Consider the following 19,186-nt stretch of genomic DNA (forward strand, 5'->3'; position numbering starts at 1 on the left):
GCCGCTTTCATGAACAGCAGATGTGAGCGCGCGGGGCTCCCAGGATCTCGGCTCCGAGCCGCTCGACGCGCCGGGAAGCAGCTTGTACTCACCTCCGCGCCACAACTGGCGCTCGCCTTCTAGCGCATTTCCCTGCTTTTAGATTTACTTTCTTCGTTCTTTCACTGCTCGAAATGTGTTGATGCCGAAACTCTGGAGCATCTGTTTTGCTCATTCCATACATTATCTCCAAATCTCTCTTTCTCTCCCCCTACGGTTCCACCCCAAACCTTACGGGCGCATAGCAGTGCATTCCACAGAGGGATGCAGTACACTGTGCCTGTTGTCGTTCATTTGTAATAACAACCACTGAAGATGATGCAAGGAAAGCTGAAAACGCGGCTGCGCCGCACGTTTTCTTCGCAACGAAATGGACAAAGCCAGGCCGTCAGGCACTGCGGAGCAGGTTCGCCGTGCTCGACATGCTGAAGTACAACGGTTACGTGGACGGTGGGATCGCAATTCTACCGATTTTGATATTACAGCTAAACGGTGCAAGAACCAAAAAGCAAAAGCAGGGATAAGCAGCGCTACGCACCAACTTCGCATTTGACTAACTATTCAAATCGGCTGTAAATTTTGTTTATAAAATTTTAAAGCCGAGAACATAGACATCAGCGAATGACTAATATAAATTGTTCATATTGCCACGTGCCTAGCGCCGCGCGACAGCCGTGTTTGGTGCCGACGACGACGAAGCGGTGGTTGGCACGAGCGGCGCGCTGGTGCTGGACTCTGTGACTCTGTGTTCGGAACTACAAGCCGACCTTATTCTCGGGTCATCGGCTACGTGTACCTTCACGGCTCCCTCTGACTTCAGTCGTGACACTGGTGGAGGTGCCATCGATGATCCCTTCTCCTGCGGACGACCCTACGCGGCCGCCTCTCGTGACAACTCCTGTTCATCGTAACGGCCGACGGCTCCGAGGCTTGTCCCCCGAGGCCTACCCTCTTGACGAAGAGACTCTTGCTGTGGCAACGACACCGCCCGCCCGTACCATGACTGTCCCTTCCACACCTTCGTCCTGTCTCATCCTTCAGACCCTACGTACCCCTAACCCATTTCACGGTGAGCAGTTTGAAGACGCCGAGGACTGGCTAACTCACTATGAAAGGGTCGCGACGTTTAACGGCTGGGACGACGCTGCGAAAATGCGGAACGTCTACTTCAGCCTTGAAGACGCTGCTCGGACATGGTTCGAGAACCGCGAGGCCACATTCTCTACGTAGCCGGTCTTCCGAAGTCAGCTCCTCGGTACGTACGCTAACAGTGACCGCAGAGAGAATGCCTAGCGTGCCCTGACCTATCGAGTTCAGCGTCAGAACGAGGGGGTCGCAATGTACGTTGAAGACGTCATGCGCCTTTGCCATCGCGCCGACCCGTCCATGAGTGAGGAGAAGAAGGTGCGGCACCTGATGCACGGCGTCAAAGAACAGCTTTTTTCCGGCCTCGTGTGGAACCCGCCCACCACCTTCGCGGCGTTTCTGGCTGAAGCTGTGACCATGGAGAAACTGCTACAGCAGCGATGCAGCCAGTACAGTCGGCCGCTGAATTCCATCTCCACACTACCGCCGTCTGACCAAACCGACTACAATCCCGGGGCAGATATGAGCTCCCTTCGCGACCTCATTCGCACCGTGGTTCGCGAGGAGCTCCAGCAACTTCATGGATCATTACTCCTGGCGCAGCTTCCCTGGCCAGCATCATCCGTGAGGAGGTCCAGAATGCACTCACGCCACCGACAAGTACCGGGCCCCACCCAGCGGATGACTTATGCTGATGTCACACGCCGCCCAGCCCTGCTACCTACCCCTTTGCCTTACACGCAACCTCAGGTCGCTGTGCACGCTGCGGCACCGCTGCCCCTTTGGGCAGATCGGCGCCAGGCGTCCCGGAAGACTGATCTCCGGCGCGCTCCAGATAACCGCCCTCTCTGCTACCACTGTGGCGAGGCAGGTCACCTCTACCGGCAGTGCCCATATCGTCAGATGGGCCTTAGAGGATTTTCCCCCGACAGCCCTCGTCCACGGCCTGGTCAGCGGCCTCAGGACATCGCCGAGTACGTCACCCGCCAGCGTATGTCACCCGCCAGTCTGCCACATTCTCCTCGTCGCGCTCGCCTTCGCCTCGTCGCTCTTCGCCCTCTGGGCCACGGTATACCGCTGAACGCCATGGTTCCTCGAGCCCTCATCCTGAAAACTTGCTCCGGCGACCTTTGGGGGCGAGGCCGCCGCACACAGATTCGCCGTAAAGCTTCCACCGCCGCACCGCTCGATTCGCCCCGACGCAGACCACACAACTGCCGCCCAGCTTCCGTCGCCGTACCGCTTGCTTCACTCCGACCTGCCGTCGACATTGAATTGTCCCGACGCCGACAACCGCCGTCCAGCTTCCGCCACCACACCGCTCACTTCACTTTGAACCGACGTCGACAGGCCCTGGTCTTGGCCTGGTCTCCCTGGACATCCCTATTATCGTCAACACGAAGGAGGTCAGCGCTTTAGTTGATACGGGAGCCGATTATTCTATCCTTAGCGGGCGGCTTAAAAGGACACTGAAAAAGGTGATGACGCCATGGAACGGACCAGACATACGTACGGCAGGCGGACATGTGGTTGAACCACTGGGTTTGTGTACTACCCGGGTTACGGTGCGAGGCTGTACATTTGTTGCGACTTTTCTTGTTCTACGCGAATGCTCTCGTGATGTCATTCCTGGCATCGACTTCCTTCGTGAGCATGGTTCCACTATCGATCTACCGAACCGCTTGGTGACGTTTTCCGCCAAACTGGCCACTGAAAAGCATGAGTGCCGCGGGTCCCACTCCACGCTGCGAGTCGCCGACGATAGCCTCACAGTGCCACCACGCGCCAGCATCCTCGCCAGAGTTACTTGTGACGAGCCACATCACGGCCTCCGGGTTGTTGAGACTAATGTCTCCCTCTCACTCGCCTTGGGAGTTTCTGTGTCAAGAGGTCTTTGTTTCGTGGAAGAGAGACGGAGGTACTTGTCACCAATTTCTCCAATGAACATCGAGATCTGTTCCGTGGCACTATCACTGCTTACGTCGACCATCTGCACGAAGTCGCCGAATGTTTCGCTTCAGAGGAAGCTACGCCTAGCACTGAACCGGATGATGCCGTACACGCTGTCAACATCAATTCTAGCCTTTCCTCCGTTGAAAAGAGGTAACTCCAAGATGTATTGCTGGAGCTTCGTGTGTGCTTCACGTCTTCATTTAAAGTGCAGCAAACGTTGGTCATTAAACACCGGACTATCACGCATGAAGGCACTCGACCCATCCATCAGCAGCCCTATCGTGTGTCTCCTCGGGAGAGAGGCGCTATCCAACAGCAAGTCAAGGAAATGCTCGCCGATGGCGTCATTCAACCTTCAAGCAGCCCATGGTCGTCGCCTGTAGTCCTCGTTAAAAAGAAAGACGGAACACTTCGTTTCTGCGTTGACTGTCGGAAACTTAACAGTATGACAAAAAAGGACGTCTATCCGCTGCCACGGATTGATGACTCTCTCGACCGACTTCGCCGAGCCAAGTACTTCTCCTCTATTGACCTCAGGAGTGGCTATTGACAAATCGAAGTTGATTAGAGGGACCGTGAAAAAACTGCCTTCGTAACACCAGATGGGCTCTATGAATTCCGCGTCCTCCCATTCGGGCTCTGCTGTGCTCCTGCCACCTTCCAGCGGATGATGGACACTGTGCTCGCAGGTCTTAAGTGGCAGACATGCCTTGTTTATCTCGACGTGATAATTTTTTCACCGACGTTCACGAAGCACCTGCGCCGCCTGAGAACTGTTGTCGAAGCTGTCTGGTCTGCCAACCTTTCTCTCAAGCCTCAAAAGTGCCACTTCGGGTTCACCGAATTGAAGTTCCTTGGGCACATCGTGAGTGCTGATGGCATCCGAGCTGATCCTGAGAAACTTGCTGCCGTTGCTGCCTTTCCCGTCCCCGTCCACAAAAAAGCAGTCCGACGGTTTTTGGGGCTGTACTCCTATTATCGTCGCTTTATCAAAAACTTTGCACAGATGGCCAGCCCTCTGACTCTCCTGACTCGAGATGACGCATCATTTTCCTGGGGCGCCGAGCAGCAGATGGCTTTCGACGAGTTACGACGCCGGCTCCAGTCACCCCCGAGCCTGGCACATTTCGACAATAATGCCGACACAGAATTACACACGGATGCGAGCAACGTCGGCCTTGGTGCCGTTCTAGTTCAGCACCAAGACGGGGTCGAGAAAGTAATTGCCTACGCCAGCTGTGCACTTTCCCGTGCTGAGTGTAACTATTCCACCACTGAAAAAGAATGTTTGGCGGTAGTATGGGCCGCTACCAAGTTCCGCCCGTACCTTTATGGCCGACCGTTTCGCGTCATCACTGACCATCACTCGTTGTGTTGGCTGAAAAACTTAAAGGATCCTTGTGGCCGCTTAGCACATTGGGCATTGCGCCTACAGGATTTCGATTTCGATGTTATTTATAAGTCTGGCCGGAAGCACACCAATGCTGATAGCCTGTCCCGCGCTCCCGTTGGCCCTCCTTCGTCAGATGCCACCGACGACGATAGCTTCCTCGGAGCAGTCACTACGTCCGATCTCGCCTCCAAACAGCATGCCGACGGCGAGCTGCGACTGATTATTGACCATCTTGAAGGTGGGCATCCTACAATACCGCGGTACCTTGCTCGGGGGTTGTCGTATTGCATCCGCAATGGGGTGCTTTATAAGAAGAATTCTACGTCGAGTGCGAAAACATACCTGCTAGTCATACCGGCTGATCTAAGGCACCAAATCCTCCTGGCCTGCCACGACGAACCAACTTCAGGGCATCTTGGCTTTACACGCACCCTAAACCGAGTCCGGCAGAACTACTACTGGCCACATCTTTCTCCGAGCGTTAGACGCTACCCACGCTCAAGCCATCCGGTATGTTACAATCTATTGAACCACCCCTCACACCCTTCGAGCAAGTGGGCATGGACCTTTTAGGCCCATTTCCTTTATCCTCGAACGGACACAGGTGGATCGTAGTCGCCACAGACTACTTAACACGCTACGCTAAAACGAAGGCCCTTGCCCAAGGTGCTCCCGGCGAAGTTGCTCGATTCTTTATGAACGACATTGTGCTCAGACACGGTGCACCGTCGACCATCATTACTGACCGAGGAAAGGCGTTTACAGCTCGGCTACTGCGGGACACCTTAACTCTCAGCCATACCGAGCATCGCACAACAACAGCGTATCCCCCTCAGACAAATGGATTAACGGAACGACTAAACAAAACTTTGGCGGACATGATCTCAATGTACATCGACGTTGAGCATAAAATGTGGGACAAGATCCTGGCGTATGTCGCCTTCGCCTACAATACGGCGCCGCAGGAAACCACGAAGTTTACGCCGTTCCGTCTCGTATATGGCAGAGAGGCCCGCACGATGTTGGATGCGACGCTCCCGTGCGGGGAAGAAGCGGTCGAACCCGACGCCGCCCATTTCGCAGAACAGGCCCAGCAAGCCCGTCAGCTGGCCCGCTTGCACATCAAGGAGCAACATGCCACCGACGCTCGACACTATAACCTTCGGCACAGGGAGGCCCACTACGAACGAGGGGACCAAGTGTGGGTGTGGACCCCCGTGCGCCACAAAGGCTTGAGCGAGAAACTACTCCACCGCTATTTCGGACCCTATAAAGTCCTGCGCCGCTTAAATAAGATTAATTACAAAGTCATTCCAGATGAAACTGTGACCGTCAGTGTTCGTCGCCAGCGGCCTGAAATTGTGCATGTGGTGCGCTTAAAGCCGTACTTTTCGCGTGACTGAGCGTTCCCTGCAAGTGAAACCTTGCGTTATTGTACAGTTCACCTCACGCCTAATTTTTTATCTCCTCTAACCTTGTCATCGGGACGATGTTTTCTTTCACAGGGGGGAATAATGCCACGTGCCTAGCGCCGCGCGACAGCCGTGTTTGGGGCCGACGACGACGAAGCGGTGGTTGGCACGAGCGGCGCGCTGGTGCTGGACTCTGTGACTCTGTGTTCGGAACTACAAGCCGACCTTATTCTCGGGTCCTCGGCTACGTGTACCTTCACGGCTCCCTCTGACTTCAGTCGTGACAATATTAACTCAAGCGCCTCTATTTGACTTCCTCGGAGCTTAAAGAAAAGATACGCATGGGCAGGCTATGGCTCCCTTCACTGCTCAACAAAATGTTCTAATTTCGCGGTGAAATCGATAAAAACTAATGTTGCTATTCCAAATTCAGTTGACATCTTTAGTGCAATTTTGAACACCACTAACCTTTGTTCAAGGTATTTCCGCAAGCGGCACATGCACTCACTCTGGAATTTCGGCACCTATAAGTTTCCATTTACTGTCACAATCGTATGCTCTACGAATGTGACAATATTTTCTAGGCTGGTGCCATAGAATTATTACTTTCAGTTACATTAGCCATTTCTATTGATAAGCTATTTAGCGCGGCTCTAATGTTTCATTATTTTCTAGTCTTAGAGATATGAAAAAAATACAATAACAAAAGACGAATTTAGTAGTTTTTCAATAGAGATCATCAAAATATACACCGCGTTTTTTATTGTTTCAAAACAGACTACAGCTAGTGTGTACGGAAGTGCTTTAAAGTGTGTGTGAAGTCGCCTCAATAACTTAAATCATCACAAGCCACTTCACTGTACTATGATATCGTCACCCTCCATTCGACCCCTAACTCTCCCTTCCTTCCCTTTTCGCCTTTCCCCAGTGTGGAGTAGCAGAGCAGGCCAGGGCCTCTACCACAGGCCGACGTCTCTACCTTTCCGTTCCTTAAATAACTTTCTCTACCTCTTTCTCTCTTGTTTGAAGCAAAGTCGCCGTAACATTCATAACACAGACAGTGCGAACTCATTTGATAGTTCCACGCTAGCTCAATGCAGATATGGCGTTATATTCCCCTTTGCATAAAAACAACTCCAATCAAATGTAACGAATAAAAGTCCAAATATTTTGTAACAACTGCATGTGAAGCCTGCTGCACATTTGATTTTTCAGCAGAATCGCCGAGTATGTCGAATGTTGCAGGTTTTTGCGAAATGCCTTCATGACGAATCCCCGATGCGAAAATCTATGCTGTTGTACAAGACCTTGAACTGGGCGATACGTCGTGAACAGTCAATAGAACGTTCTGGGATCAGTCGTGAGACGTGTCAGCACACGTACGAGCGTCGAAGCGAGCTTCGTTGTCGTTTTCTTTCCTTCCCGTCACGCGCGTTGAACATGCTTGTCGTCGTTCTCTTCAGCAATAGGCGCTGAACATATCAGAGCCCAATACCTGTTTTACAACCTCCCCCGGGTGAAAAGACGCCATCCTGGCGGCTCATGATGATGTGACGATGGCCGGATCGTAGTAAGGTTTCAGGCGGTTACTGTGTACTATTCCACGATTTCGGCGACGGTGGTCAGTGGATGGCGTAAGGGGTTCGATGAGGTAGTTGACCGGGGATGTTTGCTTGACAATACGGTAGTGGCCCTGATACTTGCTCAGAAGTTTGGATGAAAGGCCGGGACTGGAGGAAGGCACCCATAGCCAGACCAAACAGTCTGTACGGTAAGTAGGAAGAAGTGCGGATTGATCTCGGGTGGTTTTCTGCTGTTGCTTGGCGTGAAAAGTGAAGGACCGGACAAGCTGGCGGCATTCTTCGGCATAAGTTTCAGCTTGTGAAATAGTCGTGAATTCGGAAGAATCCGGTCGGTAAGGGAGAATGGTGTCCATGGTACAAGAGGGCGCACGACCGTACAGGAGGAAGTATGGTGAGAAACCGGTGGTTGCTTGTGTGGAGAGTTATAAGCGATTATGACGAATGGAAGAACGCGGTCCCAGTTGGAGTGGTCGCAAGCGACATACATTGCTAGCATGACGCCCATGGTGCGGTTAAAACGCTCAACCATTCCATTTGTTTGCGAATGGTACGCGGAGGTGGCGCGGTGAACGATTTTGAATTCTCTAAGAACAGCTTCGACAACTTCAGAAAGGAAAGCCGGACCTCTGTCACTCAGCATTTCTTTGGGAGCCCCGTGGCGAAGAATTATGTGATGGAGGATGAAGGAGGCAATGTCTTGGGCTGTAGCAGATGTCAAAGGCGCCGTTTCGGCGTAGCGTGTGAGATGGTCGATTGCGACGATGATCCAGCGATTGCCTGTTGATGTGCTAGGAAGCGGGCTGTATATGTCTATTCCAACACGCTCAAAGGGCTGAGCTGGGCAGGTCAGCGGCTGCAGAGGAGCGGTGGGTTGGCGAGGTGGGTGTTTTCGGCGCTGACACTCTTGGCAGGACTGGACGCACCGACGAACATAACGGTACATCCCACGCCAGTAGTACCGCTGTCGCAGGCGAGTGAAGGTTTTCAATCAGCCGGCGTGTGCACACTGGGGATCGTCGTGGTAATGGGAGCAAATCACGGAGCGTATATGGGTCGGAATTACAAGCAGCCCCTTTCTACCACCCGGAAGGTAATTCCTACGGTAGAGGAGCTCGTCTCTGATGGCGAAATGGTGAGACTGGCGACGTGGAGTGCGTCAAGGACGTCGTGAAGCGCGGCCAGATAAAAAATCCAGGAGTGAGGCGATCCATGCGTCTTTGCGTTGCTCGGAAGTCATATCGGTGGGCATGTCGGTGGGGTGTAGAACGGATATAGAAGGAGTGGCTTCAGACGGCAAGGGAGAACGTGAGAGAGCATCAGCATGGGCATGTTTATGGCCAGAGCGATAGATGACGTTAATGTCGTATTCTTGGAGCCTCAGAGCCCACGCGGCCAGTCGACCAGAAGGATCTTTCAAAGAAGACAGCCAGCAGAGGAAGTGATGATCGGTGACGACATCAAAAGAACGCCCATACAAGTAGGGGCGAAATTTTGTTATTGCCCAGAGAATAGCGAGACACTCTTTCTCGGTGACGGAATAGTTTGCTTCAGCTTTTGTTAGGGTCCGACTTGAGTAAGCGACAATGTACTCATCAAAGCCAGACTTCCGCTGAGCGAGTACTGCGCCGAGGCCGACGCCGCTGGCATCAGTGTGGATTTCCGTGGGAGAAGAAGGGTCGAAATGACGCAGGATTGGCGGAGTCGTCAGAAGGTGGCGGAGTGTCCCGAAGGCATTATCACAGTGCGGAGACCAGGCTGAAAGATCGTGGCTGGACAGAAGCTTGGTGAGAGGGTTGATGATTGCGGCGAAATTGCGAACGAAGCGGCGGAAGTACGAGCAGAGGCCGACGAAGCTGCGGAGTTCTTTCACATTAGTTGGCTTGCGAAATTCTGCCACAGCGCGTAATTTTGCCGGATCGGGAAGAACGCCATCTTTGGAGACGACATGTCCGAGTATGGTTAGCTGCCGTGCTCCGAAACAGCAGTTCTTTAAATTTAATTGGAGGCCAGCGTCGGTCAGGCATCGCAGAACTGTCTCAAGGCGCTGGAGGTGAGATGGAAAATCTGGGGAAAAGATGACAATGTCGTCAAGGTAACAAAGGCAAGTGTGCCATTTGAGCCCTCTGAGTAGGTTGTCCATCATGCGTTCGAATGTGGCAGGGGCATTGCACAGTCCGAATGGCATGACATAAAACTCATAGAGCCCATCGGGTGTCACGAAAGCAGTTTTTGGGCGATCGGCCTCTGCCATCGGCACCTGCCAGTAGCCGGAATGCAGGTCTATTGAAGAAAAGAACTCAGCTCCTTGCAGGCAGTCAAGGGCGTCGTCGATACGAGGGAGGGGATAAACGTCCTTGCGCGTGATCTTGTTCAGTCGGCGGTAATCTATACAGAATCGGATGGGACCGTCTTTTTTCTTGACCAGGACGACCACAGACGCCCAAGTGCTGTGCGACGGTTGGGGCACGTTGCGCTGGAGCATGTCGGTCACCTTTTCGACAATAATGCGGCGCTCGGCGGGTGAAACACTGTACGGACGCTGTCGCAAAGGGGAATGGGTGCCGGTATCAATACGGTGAGTAACGGTAGTTGTGCGCCCCAACGAATGTTGCTGGGAGTCGAACGAAGCCGCGAAACGTTGTAGGATGGCGACAAGCTGGGCTCGTTGTAAGGGCGTCAGGCCAGCGTCGATGGACCGGTGGAAAACTTCGAGGGATGATGGAGTGGCGGCAGAAATAGGTGTTATGGCGCTGATGTGAAGGCCGGCCATGGTATCGCCGAAGGGATAGGTGGGCGTGGAATTGAGCAAAGTTCACTACCGAGTTACTGGCCACGAAGTAATTTGGTAGGGCAGGGGAACGGGTTAAAAACAAAAATAGCACCTGAGTTCCGAAAAATTGTCAGCACAGCATGGGGCAGCAACACGGATTTTTGGTCAGCGCATCGTAACGAAGGTGTGTAGATAACAGTGGCGTCGGAAAGAGCACCACAATAAAGAGGCACAACCACTGGGGAGAAAGGCGGAACGTCGGTGTCCTCTGCGACGTGCACGGTAGCTGCAGCAGCAGCGGGTGTGCCGAAAAAAGTGTCACTGAGGGGTGACAACTCAAGTTGATCATGGCCGCAGTGTATTATGGCGTTATGATTGGAGAGGAAGTCCCAACCAAGGATAACGTCGTGTGATGAGTGGGCGAGGACGAGGAATTCTATTGTGTATTGAACGTCGTCGATAACAAGGCGGGCGGTGCAGGCGGCTAATGGTCGAATGTCCTGAGCGCTGGCTGTGCGAAGAGAAATTGCAGTAAGCGGCGTCATCATCTTTTTGAGTTTGCGACAGAGGGCGTAATTACGAACAGAAACGGCTGCGCCAGTGTCTACAAATGCTTAGACAGGAATTCCCTCGATGAATATGGTAATAATGTTGGCTGGTACGTGAACAGGTCTTGAGTTCGTCCCTGATGTCGCAGTTCTTGCCTCCGGAACTGCGGCCGTTAGTTTTCCGTGTTAACGGCTGATTGGCGGCGGAGCATCGGAGAACGGGAACGACGGCCAGGAGAAGGCGAGCGGTGGGAGCGGCGATCGTAATTTGAAGAGGACTGCGGAGGAGGCTCAGGGAACACAGGCGAGGGGCACAAGGAAATATTGCACATTGGCTCACATGTATAGTCGTAGGAACGAGGGCCACGATTGCGGCACAAACGAGCCACATGCCCGGCGACTCCACAGGCGTAGCAGATAGGTCGGTTGTCTTGTGTGCGCCAGGGGTTGGAAGGGCGTGTCTGTGGACAACGGCGGAGAACCGGACGATAAGGGGGGATTGTAGGTTGCTCATTTTGCTGGCGTCCCTGAGGCTCGTATAGGAGGGGAGGCCGGCTGTACACAGGGGCGACAGGGGGTGGTGGCCGCACCAAAACATCAGCGTACGTGAGAGGAGCCGCCACCAACGGCTGCTGAGGAGGTGAAGACAGAACCTCAGCAACCTGCTCTTGTATGACATGCTGAAGAGTGGGAGTGAGCGGCGTAGCAGGCGCAGGTGCTGGCGGGCAAGTGAAGGTGGACAAGGAAAGCTGGCGTGCGACTTCCTCGCGAACAAACTGTTGAATGTGCTGAATTAGCGACTGCTGGTCCTGGGCATCGTCCCCGGAGAGAGCCAGGCTGGAAAGAGTGGCCTGCTGAAGGTCAGCACGTCGTGTGGAAAGCCGCCTCTTGCGCAGCTCATCGAAGCTTTGGCAGAAGTTTATAACTTCGGACACAGTTCGGGGGTTTTTGGCGACGAGCATCTGGAAGGCGTCATATGCCTTCCATAATGTGTCCGATCTTCTCGGCGTCGCTCATGGTAGGGTTTGCGCGCTTGCAGAGGTCTACGACATCTTCTATGAAACTGGTGAAGTTTTCGCCGGTTTGTTGTGCCCGACTTAGCAAGCGTTGCTCGGCGCGAAGCTTACGTATAGCAAGCAGGACGGCCAAAAACTTCGGTCAGGCTGGTCTTCAGAGCTGTCCAGGTAGAAATGTCACTCTCATGGTTGCGAAACCATAGATTGGCAACGTCGCTCAAATAGGAAATGAAGTTTATGAGCTTCACGGTGTCATCCCACTTGTGGTACGCACTTACGCGTTCATACGACGCCAACCAGTCTTCTACATCCGTGTCATCGGTGCCGCTGAAGATGGCTGGGTCGCGCTGACGCGCTGCACCGGGACAGATGACAGGCGATGGGGTTGGCGGTTGGCTCGCGGTCTCAGGCATCGCGGAAGTGGTAGGCCAAGCTCGGCTGCGAAGCTCCAGGTTGAGGTGATTGCTGGCACCTCCACTACTTGTTGTAGAAGACCTTGAACTGGGCGATACGTCGTCAACAGTCAATAGAACGTTCTGCGATCAGTCGTGAGACGTGCCAGCACACGTACGAGCGTCGAAGCGAGCTTCGTTGTCGTTTTCTTTCCTGCCCGTCACGCGCGTTGAACATGCTTATCGTCGTTCTCTTCAGCAATATTCGCTGAACATATCAGAGCCCAATTCCTGTTTTACAATGCAAATATTGGTTGCGTGAATGAGAGCAGCGGCAGAAAATTCTAGTAATTCGGCCCTGTTTTGGGGCCTGTGAGCCTTCTGTGACCTGAGCAGCCGGAAAGGGTATCGCCAATTTTTAGCCCTAAATAGAACATACCGCCGGAGGCGTAAGTCACCAATACGTGTAAAAAGAAAAAAAAAAAAGATCGATTCAGGGATTCCCACAAATTATTTCCACCCATAACTTCAGGTCCACAATTATTTGCGTGGAGCTGTCTGTTAACAATGCGATAACGTTTTACCATAGCGTCTTGCAAAGCATGTGGCTAATCAGCGAATGCATTCGCGATTCAAGCTTTAGCACACATTTTGTGACCTAGAATAGAGGACGATGACGAAGGCGCCTGGCACTTTCGGATTCTATATAACTGACCATATGAGGTGCCACAGTAAGCAGTGAGTTGGGATAAGTACGAAGTACAAAACTTCATAATGGTTATGTGTGAAAAAAGTGAAACACAGTGCCGCGGTGGCATAGCGGTAGAATATCTGCCTCGCATGCAAGAGGGCCGGGGCTCGAATACCGGTGCCGCTCAATTCTTCACTGAATAAAAAAAATCCGCGTGTCGATGGAATTGCATAAACAGGTTTGGGGTGCGACCTGATGCTGGTGAACACCTCCGGCAAAGCACTCCCTCACCAGAACAGGAGTTGGCCACCCTGATACAGTAATTGGCCACAACCTCCCATGATTAGTCCCATATAATCCCGGCCCTCAGTCACCTGCGGCGGCGGAACAACTGAAGACTGCGGCGGTCAGACCTGTGACGCAGCAGGGGGTGCTAAGACTTCCTGGCTCCGCTGGACAGGCCGCCGTTGGAAACTGACCCTGGAAACGTTTAACGCTAGAACCCTAGCCAGTGAAGCTAGTTTAGCAGTGCTGTTAGAGGAACTAGAGGGTATGAAATGGGATGTCATAGAACTTAGTAAGGTTAGGAGGCCGAATGAAGCATATACTGTACTGGCGACAGCTATGAGCAAGTTTCCTTGTCAATAAATATATAGCGGGCAATATAGATGAATTCTATAGTATTAATGAGAGGGTGGCAGGCATCGTAATTAGGCCTAATAAGTAGTATAAAATGAAGGTTGTACAGACCTTCATATGCACCTAAATGTAGTTATGATGACCAGGCAGTTGAAAGCTTCTACGAAGATGTAGAATCGACAATGCGAAAAGCAAAGACGCAGTATACTGTACTATTAAGGGACTGCAATTCCAAGGTAGGGAAAAAGCCGGCAGAAGACCACGCAGTAGGTGACTGTGGCATGGGCTTTAGGAATAGCAGGGGGCAGTTACTAGTTGAGTTTGCAGAGCGTAATAACTTAGTAATCATGAATGTATTCTTCAGCAAAAGGAATAACCGCAAATGTACATGGAAAGGTACGGGGATACTCAACATGAAATTGACTTCATACTGTGTTCAACGCCAGCCATTACGCAAGATGTAGAGGTAATCGGGAAAGCGCGATGCAGTGACCACAGGATGGTGAGGTGCCGAATTAGCCTGAATGGGAAGAAGGAACGCTACAGATTAGTAAGAAAGAAACGCATCAATGAATTAGCGCTGAGGGGGCGGGCAGAAGAATTCATGATCACGCTACAGAATAGATATTCAGCTCTAACCGAGTATGGCGACACTAGCCTAGAAGCAATGAACTATAATTTCAGAGATATCATTACTGAGTGCGCGGTAGAAGTAGGCGGTAGGATAGTTAGAGAGGATACCGGTAAGCTGTCTAAGGAGAAGAAAGATTTGGTTAAGAAACGCCAGAGTATGAAAGCTTCCAATCCAACAGACCATACAGAATTGGTCGAGATATCAAAGCTAATCAATAAGCGCAAAGTGGCCCGTATAAGGAATTATAACATGGAGGCACTCGAGCATGCTGTAAAAAACGGGGGAAGCCTTGAAGAAGAAATTGGGCATAGGCAAAAATCAAATGTATGCTTTAAGGGACAAGGCGGGCAACGTCATCACGAATATGGACAACATTGTCAATATAGACGAGGAGTTCTGTACTCATCTCTACAGTAGCCAAAGTAGTCAGGTCCATAATGAGATTGGCGATAGAGAAAAACAGTCAGACGTTCCACCAGTGACGAAGGACGAGGTTAAGGAAACAATAGAAACTATGAAAGGGGGAAAGCAGCTGGAGAGGATCAGATAACTAAACATTTTTTGAAGGACGGGCGGGATATCGTGCTAGAAAAACTAGCCACCCTGTATACGCAGTGCCTGGTGTCATCGATGGTACCGGAACCATGGAAGAATGCAAATATTATCTTGATTCATAAGAACGGGGACGCTAACGACCTTAAAAATTACAGACCAATCTTCGTACTGTCTGTTAAGTATAAGGTATTTACTAAGGTATCACTAATAGAATCAGGACAACCTTAGACTGCAATCAAGCAAAGTATCAAGCAGAATTTCGGAAACGGTACTCTACTATCGATCATACCCTTACCATCAACCAGGGGAATATAACCAGCCCGTATACATACCATTCATTGATTATGAAATAGCATTCGACTCAGTAGAAACCTTGGCGGTGATGCAGGCATTGCGAAATCAGGGGCTAGACGATCCGTACGTGAAAGTGCTGGAAGATATATATAGTGGCTGCACAGCAACCATAGTGCTACATAAAGAAAGTAACAAAATTCTCATAAAGAAACGTGTTAGTCAAGGAGACATGATCTCCCCGGTACTATTCACAGCTTGCTTAGAGGAAGTATTCAGAACCTTCAAATGAGAGCAGTTAGGGATAAGGGTAGATGGAGAATACCTCAGTAATCTGCGATTTGCTCATGACATTGCCATTCTAATTAACTCGGTGGATGAACTGCAAATAATGATTGATGACCTAGACAAGAAAAGTAGAAAGGTAGGCTTGAAATTCAATATGCAGAAGACTAAGGTAATGTTCCACAGCCTCGGGAAGGAACAGCAGTTTTCGTTAGGTAGCGAAGCACTGGAAATAGTAGGCGAATATGTCTACTTAGGACAGGTAGTCCCCGCCGATCCGGACCATGAAAAGGAAATAACAAGAAGAATAAGATTGAGATGGAACGCATTTGCCAAGCAGTCGCAGATTATGAATAGCAGCTTACCTGTATCGCTCAAGAGGAAAGTATACAATAGTTGCATCTTACCTGTACTCACTTATGGGGCTGAAACTTGGAGGCTAACCAAAAGGTTCTACTTAAGTTGAGGACAACGCAGAGGGCTATGGAACGAAACATGGTAGGGGTAATATTAAGAGATAGGAAGCGTGCAGATTGGGTGAGAAAAATAACTCAAGTTACCGACATTTGGAAATCAAGAGGAAGAAATGGGCATGGGCAGGACATATAGTGCGAAGAGAGGATAACCGATGGTCGCTTAGGGTAACAAACTGGATTCCAAGAGAAGGAAAGCGTAGCAGGGGGCGGCAGAAAGTTAGGTGGGCGGATGAGATTAAGAAGTTCGCAGGGGTCAAGTGGATGCAGCTAGCACAGAACCGGGTTAAGTGGAGAAATATGGCAGAGGCCTTCGCCCTGCAGTGGGTATAGTCAGGCTGATCATGATGACAATGATGTGTGAGGTATCGGAAGAAGAAATACATGTCAATACAGGAAAAGGTAGAACAACAATTTTATTATAATAATAAGGAAAGAAATGCAACAAGAGCATAATACGTAGAGGAAAGGAGCAGTAAGAACCGTGGTATACGTCTAAACTGCAAACGACAAACGACCATTATATTGTTACCCAACCTCTATAGAACTGCAATTGTGAGCAGCCGCATCACATTACATGAAAGGAGCCAATGGTCTAATGTATCCCACAAGGTTAAAAATTGACAAACCAAAACCTGAAACGTTCGATGTCCTGAAATAACGCCAGAAAACAAAAATTAGACCTCATGATAGAGGAGCCGATAATTGATTTTTAATTTAGCTCAATTAATAAGGCTGATGATTTAGCAAGCTAGGTATCTTTGCATACTCTGTACATGTCTTGGAAAGAGCTATTAAGGGAAATTGTCTATTATTACTCCCTTGTTCATCCTGTGTATGGTGACGATAAAACGATAATTACAAAAAGATTGAAGAGGCGCAAGGCGAATTTATTGTCTTTCCCATCATTTTAGATTATCATAACCATTTTCAAGACTGCCTTTCGTGTGCATTATTTAGCTCAGGTTGCCTTTTTCTTCTTTATTAGATGAAAAAAGTGAAGAGAATGAAGAATCAGAAACGGAGGCAGGTGCAACTAATGGTGAGTTTTGTGGAGAATGTATGTAGCATTCTTTAGCAATCCTACTGAAAATAAATTTCGCATAACAGAGCACATGCGCGCATAGCGTATAAAAGCCAACTCCACCACCCATCCTAATAGTGCACCTTATGTGCTTACGTTTGCAGGTGTGAGAGCCTAAATCAGTTTACTAACAATATAGCAGAGGCTTTTCATCAGTTGCAAAGACTTTATGAGTTCTTCTTCAACCAGTATAAATGCTGCCCAAGCCACTCCCAGGGTTAGACCTTGGGAGTGCCTTGTGAGCATCAATACTCGTAGAAGAAGAACTCATAAAGCCTTCTCTGCACACGTCTGTGCATCAACGTTGTCCACATGAAAGCTCTCTCATGATTCCTATAATTATGACGACCAAGCAGTGTAAATTATATGCAAATAATAGTTGTTTATATTGGGACTACTTTCAATCGAACAAGGGGTAAGAATAGCATGTACGTTTCTCACCAACCTATTCACTGCACGCATCTTTACTCTCCATTAACGAATCTCTTCGTTCTGCTATGATTATTTCGGTAGTGCGCTATTCGCATAATAAGCCTCATCGCATGGCAGATTCTAAAAATAGATAGAAAGCGGCATTGCAAAAAAAAAGTGTAGTGGTAAGCTGAAAGACTTCATAAAATTATTTTACCTAGAGCCACGATAATTCTTAGGAAGGTAAGATATAAAGCAAGGATAGCAGTCGGTGGCACAAAGGTATATGGACAGAATAAATTAGGAATAATGCAATAATTACCTTTATTGAGCTGGTGAAGGAGCATGATAAATGGGGGCTATGACAGAACATGTGTACTACACTTGGCTTAGTCAGAATGATAATGATGATGATGACCTTGCCAATATTTACCAACCGCAACCATCATGTCGTTTCTCGACACATACTGTTGCCTTCGAGGTAAACTGGTGCCGGAAGTAGCGTGTATGGCGTAAGTCGTATGAACAGCACCGCCTCGAATCTATTCAAGCTGTTTCACTTAGAAATGAGATTTCTCGGCTTGACTCCTCAACAGAAGCTAAAAGCCATAGTCGACCGAGAGCGAAACGTATTTTAAGTAATTAAGTTATCCCATCGGGCGGTTTCACGTTTCCACTGATGCCGCGGTCCATGCTAGTATATGCAGTAATCTGGTGAACCGCTCCGCCTGGAGTGCCGGCGTGCCACATTTCTGAACAATTTACTCCATGTGGAGTCATCGTCTACTGGGAGTATTCATATGTCACGTTCATGGATGCTGTAACAATCATGGAAATGACAAATTCCTCGGGTTTTATGGTCCTCTAAATAACAAACATTGCGAAAGATGTGGAATCAACGCACTTATATGGCCAGACAGAACGGCAGGTTAGACAGCCTTTACAATTTCAAGAATTCGCCACTCTATACACTGTGTCTGTGCATAGCGTAGCGCGAAAATTCTTGAAATGGTAAACCAACTAGCCCCCATTGCTGCTTTGCTTTACAATTTATGGCGCCTTTTCCCAAGTAAATAGGAGTACTAGTGTAGGTTGTTGTCCTAGAGTGTGCAACCAGTAGTTTAACGCCGCTTAACATGTCAAATAGTTGTTTCGTCGAACACTTTTGCCTTTTAATTCGTTTCACGGAATGGATGATCCTCCACTCATTACCGGCAGTAAACGCTAAGCTTTTTTGCTGCATCTCCCTTTTTATAATGTTGGACAACTATTAGAAAGTTGATGTGTTTTAGTTGGGAACGCTGTGTCAGTACAGCATCCCGTACATCACTTATATTTTTTTTTTCATTTACAATGCAGCTGGCAAGGATACATACCTAAGGGGACTGCCAGCTCAATCATGAGGCTCTTAATTGGGTTACGCTACAAGGCGATAACAATAAAAGCGACCAGCGCAGCGTCTACGCTCTACTCGTTCGTATATCATACTTTGCTAGCACCTATATGGCAAGAGAAAAAAAAAGCTGCAGCCTCCCATGATTGTAGCGCGAATGATACTAAACGCAGTTCTGTTAGCTAGCTCGATGACAATTGATGCTAAAAGTGGAGCGTGTATACACCTTAGGTTTCTTATTTTTTATAGCCATGATACATCAAGACATTACTTGAATTAGGAATGCAACAGGCTTCACGGGACTCTTGTGATAGGATTAGCCGGGATATCCTGGTCCAAGATCAGGGGAACTTCCGCCAGTCACCCTCGGTGCTAGTAGTATATCTGGAACCTGGCTCTTTCCACGACGTTCCAATAATATAAATATGAACGTTAGCGTAACTATAAATATTTGTGAATATTACTTTTGCCACGGCATATTACCATATTGGTTGTGTGCAATATACATGTATTATTACGGCAAGAAAGACTCAGGGCC

General features: G+C 49.7%; 1 protein-coding gene across 2 annotated transcripts in view; it reads left to right on the top strand.

Annotated features, from left to right (window-relative positions):
* Positions 1-19,186, top strand: part of LOC146175044 (venom metalloproteinase BumaMPs1-like) — a 144,754-nt gene that overhangs the window by 73,969 nt on the left and 51,599 nt on the right. For both annotated transcript variants that reach the window (XM_084583447.1, XM_084583446.1), the window contains exon 6: positions 16,749-16,802. In XM_084583447.1, the coding sequence (XP_084439573.1) occupies positions 16,749-16,802 (54 nt within the window). The remainder of the gene's footprint in view (positions 1-16,748; positions 16,803-19,186) is intronic.

Source organism: Amblyomma maculatum, chromosome 11, assembly GCF_055883805.1.
Source record: "Amblyomma maculatum isolate TAMU_Amacu chromosome 11, ASM5588380v1, whole genome shotgun sequence".
Classification (NCBI taxonomy): domain Eukaryota; kingdom Metazoa; phylum Arthropoda; class Arachnida; order Ixodida; family Ixodidae; genus Amblyomma; species Amblyomma maculatum.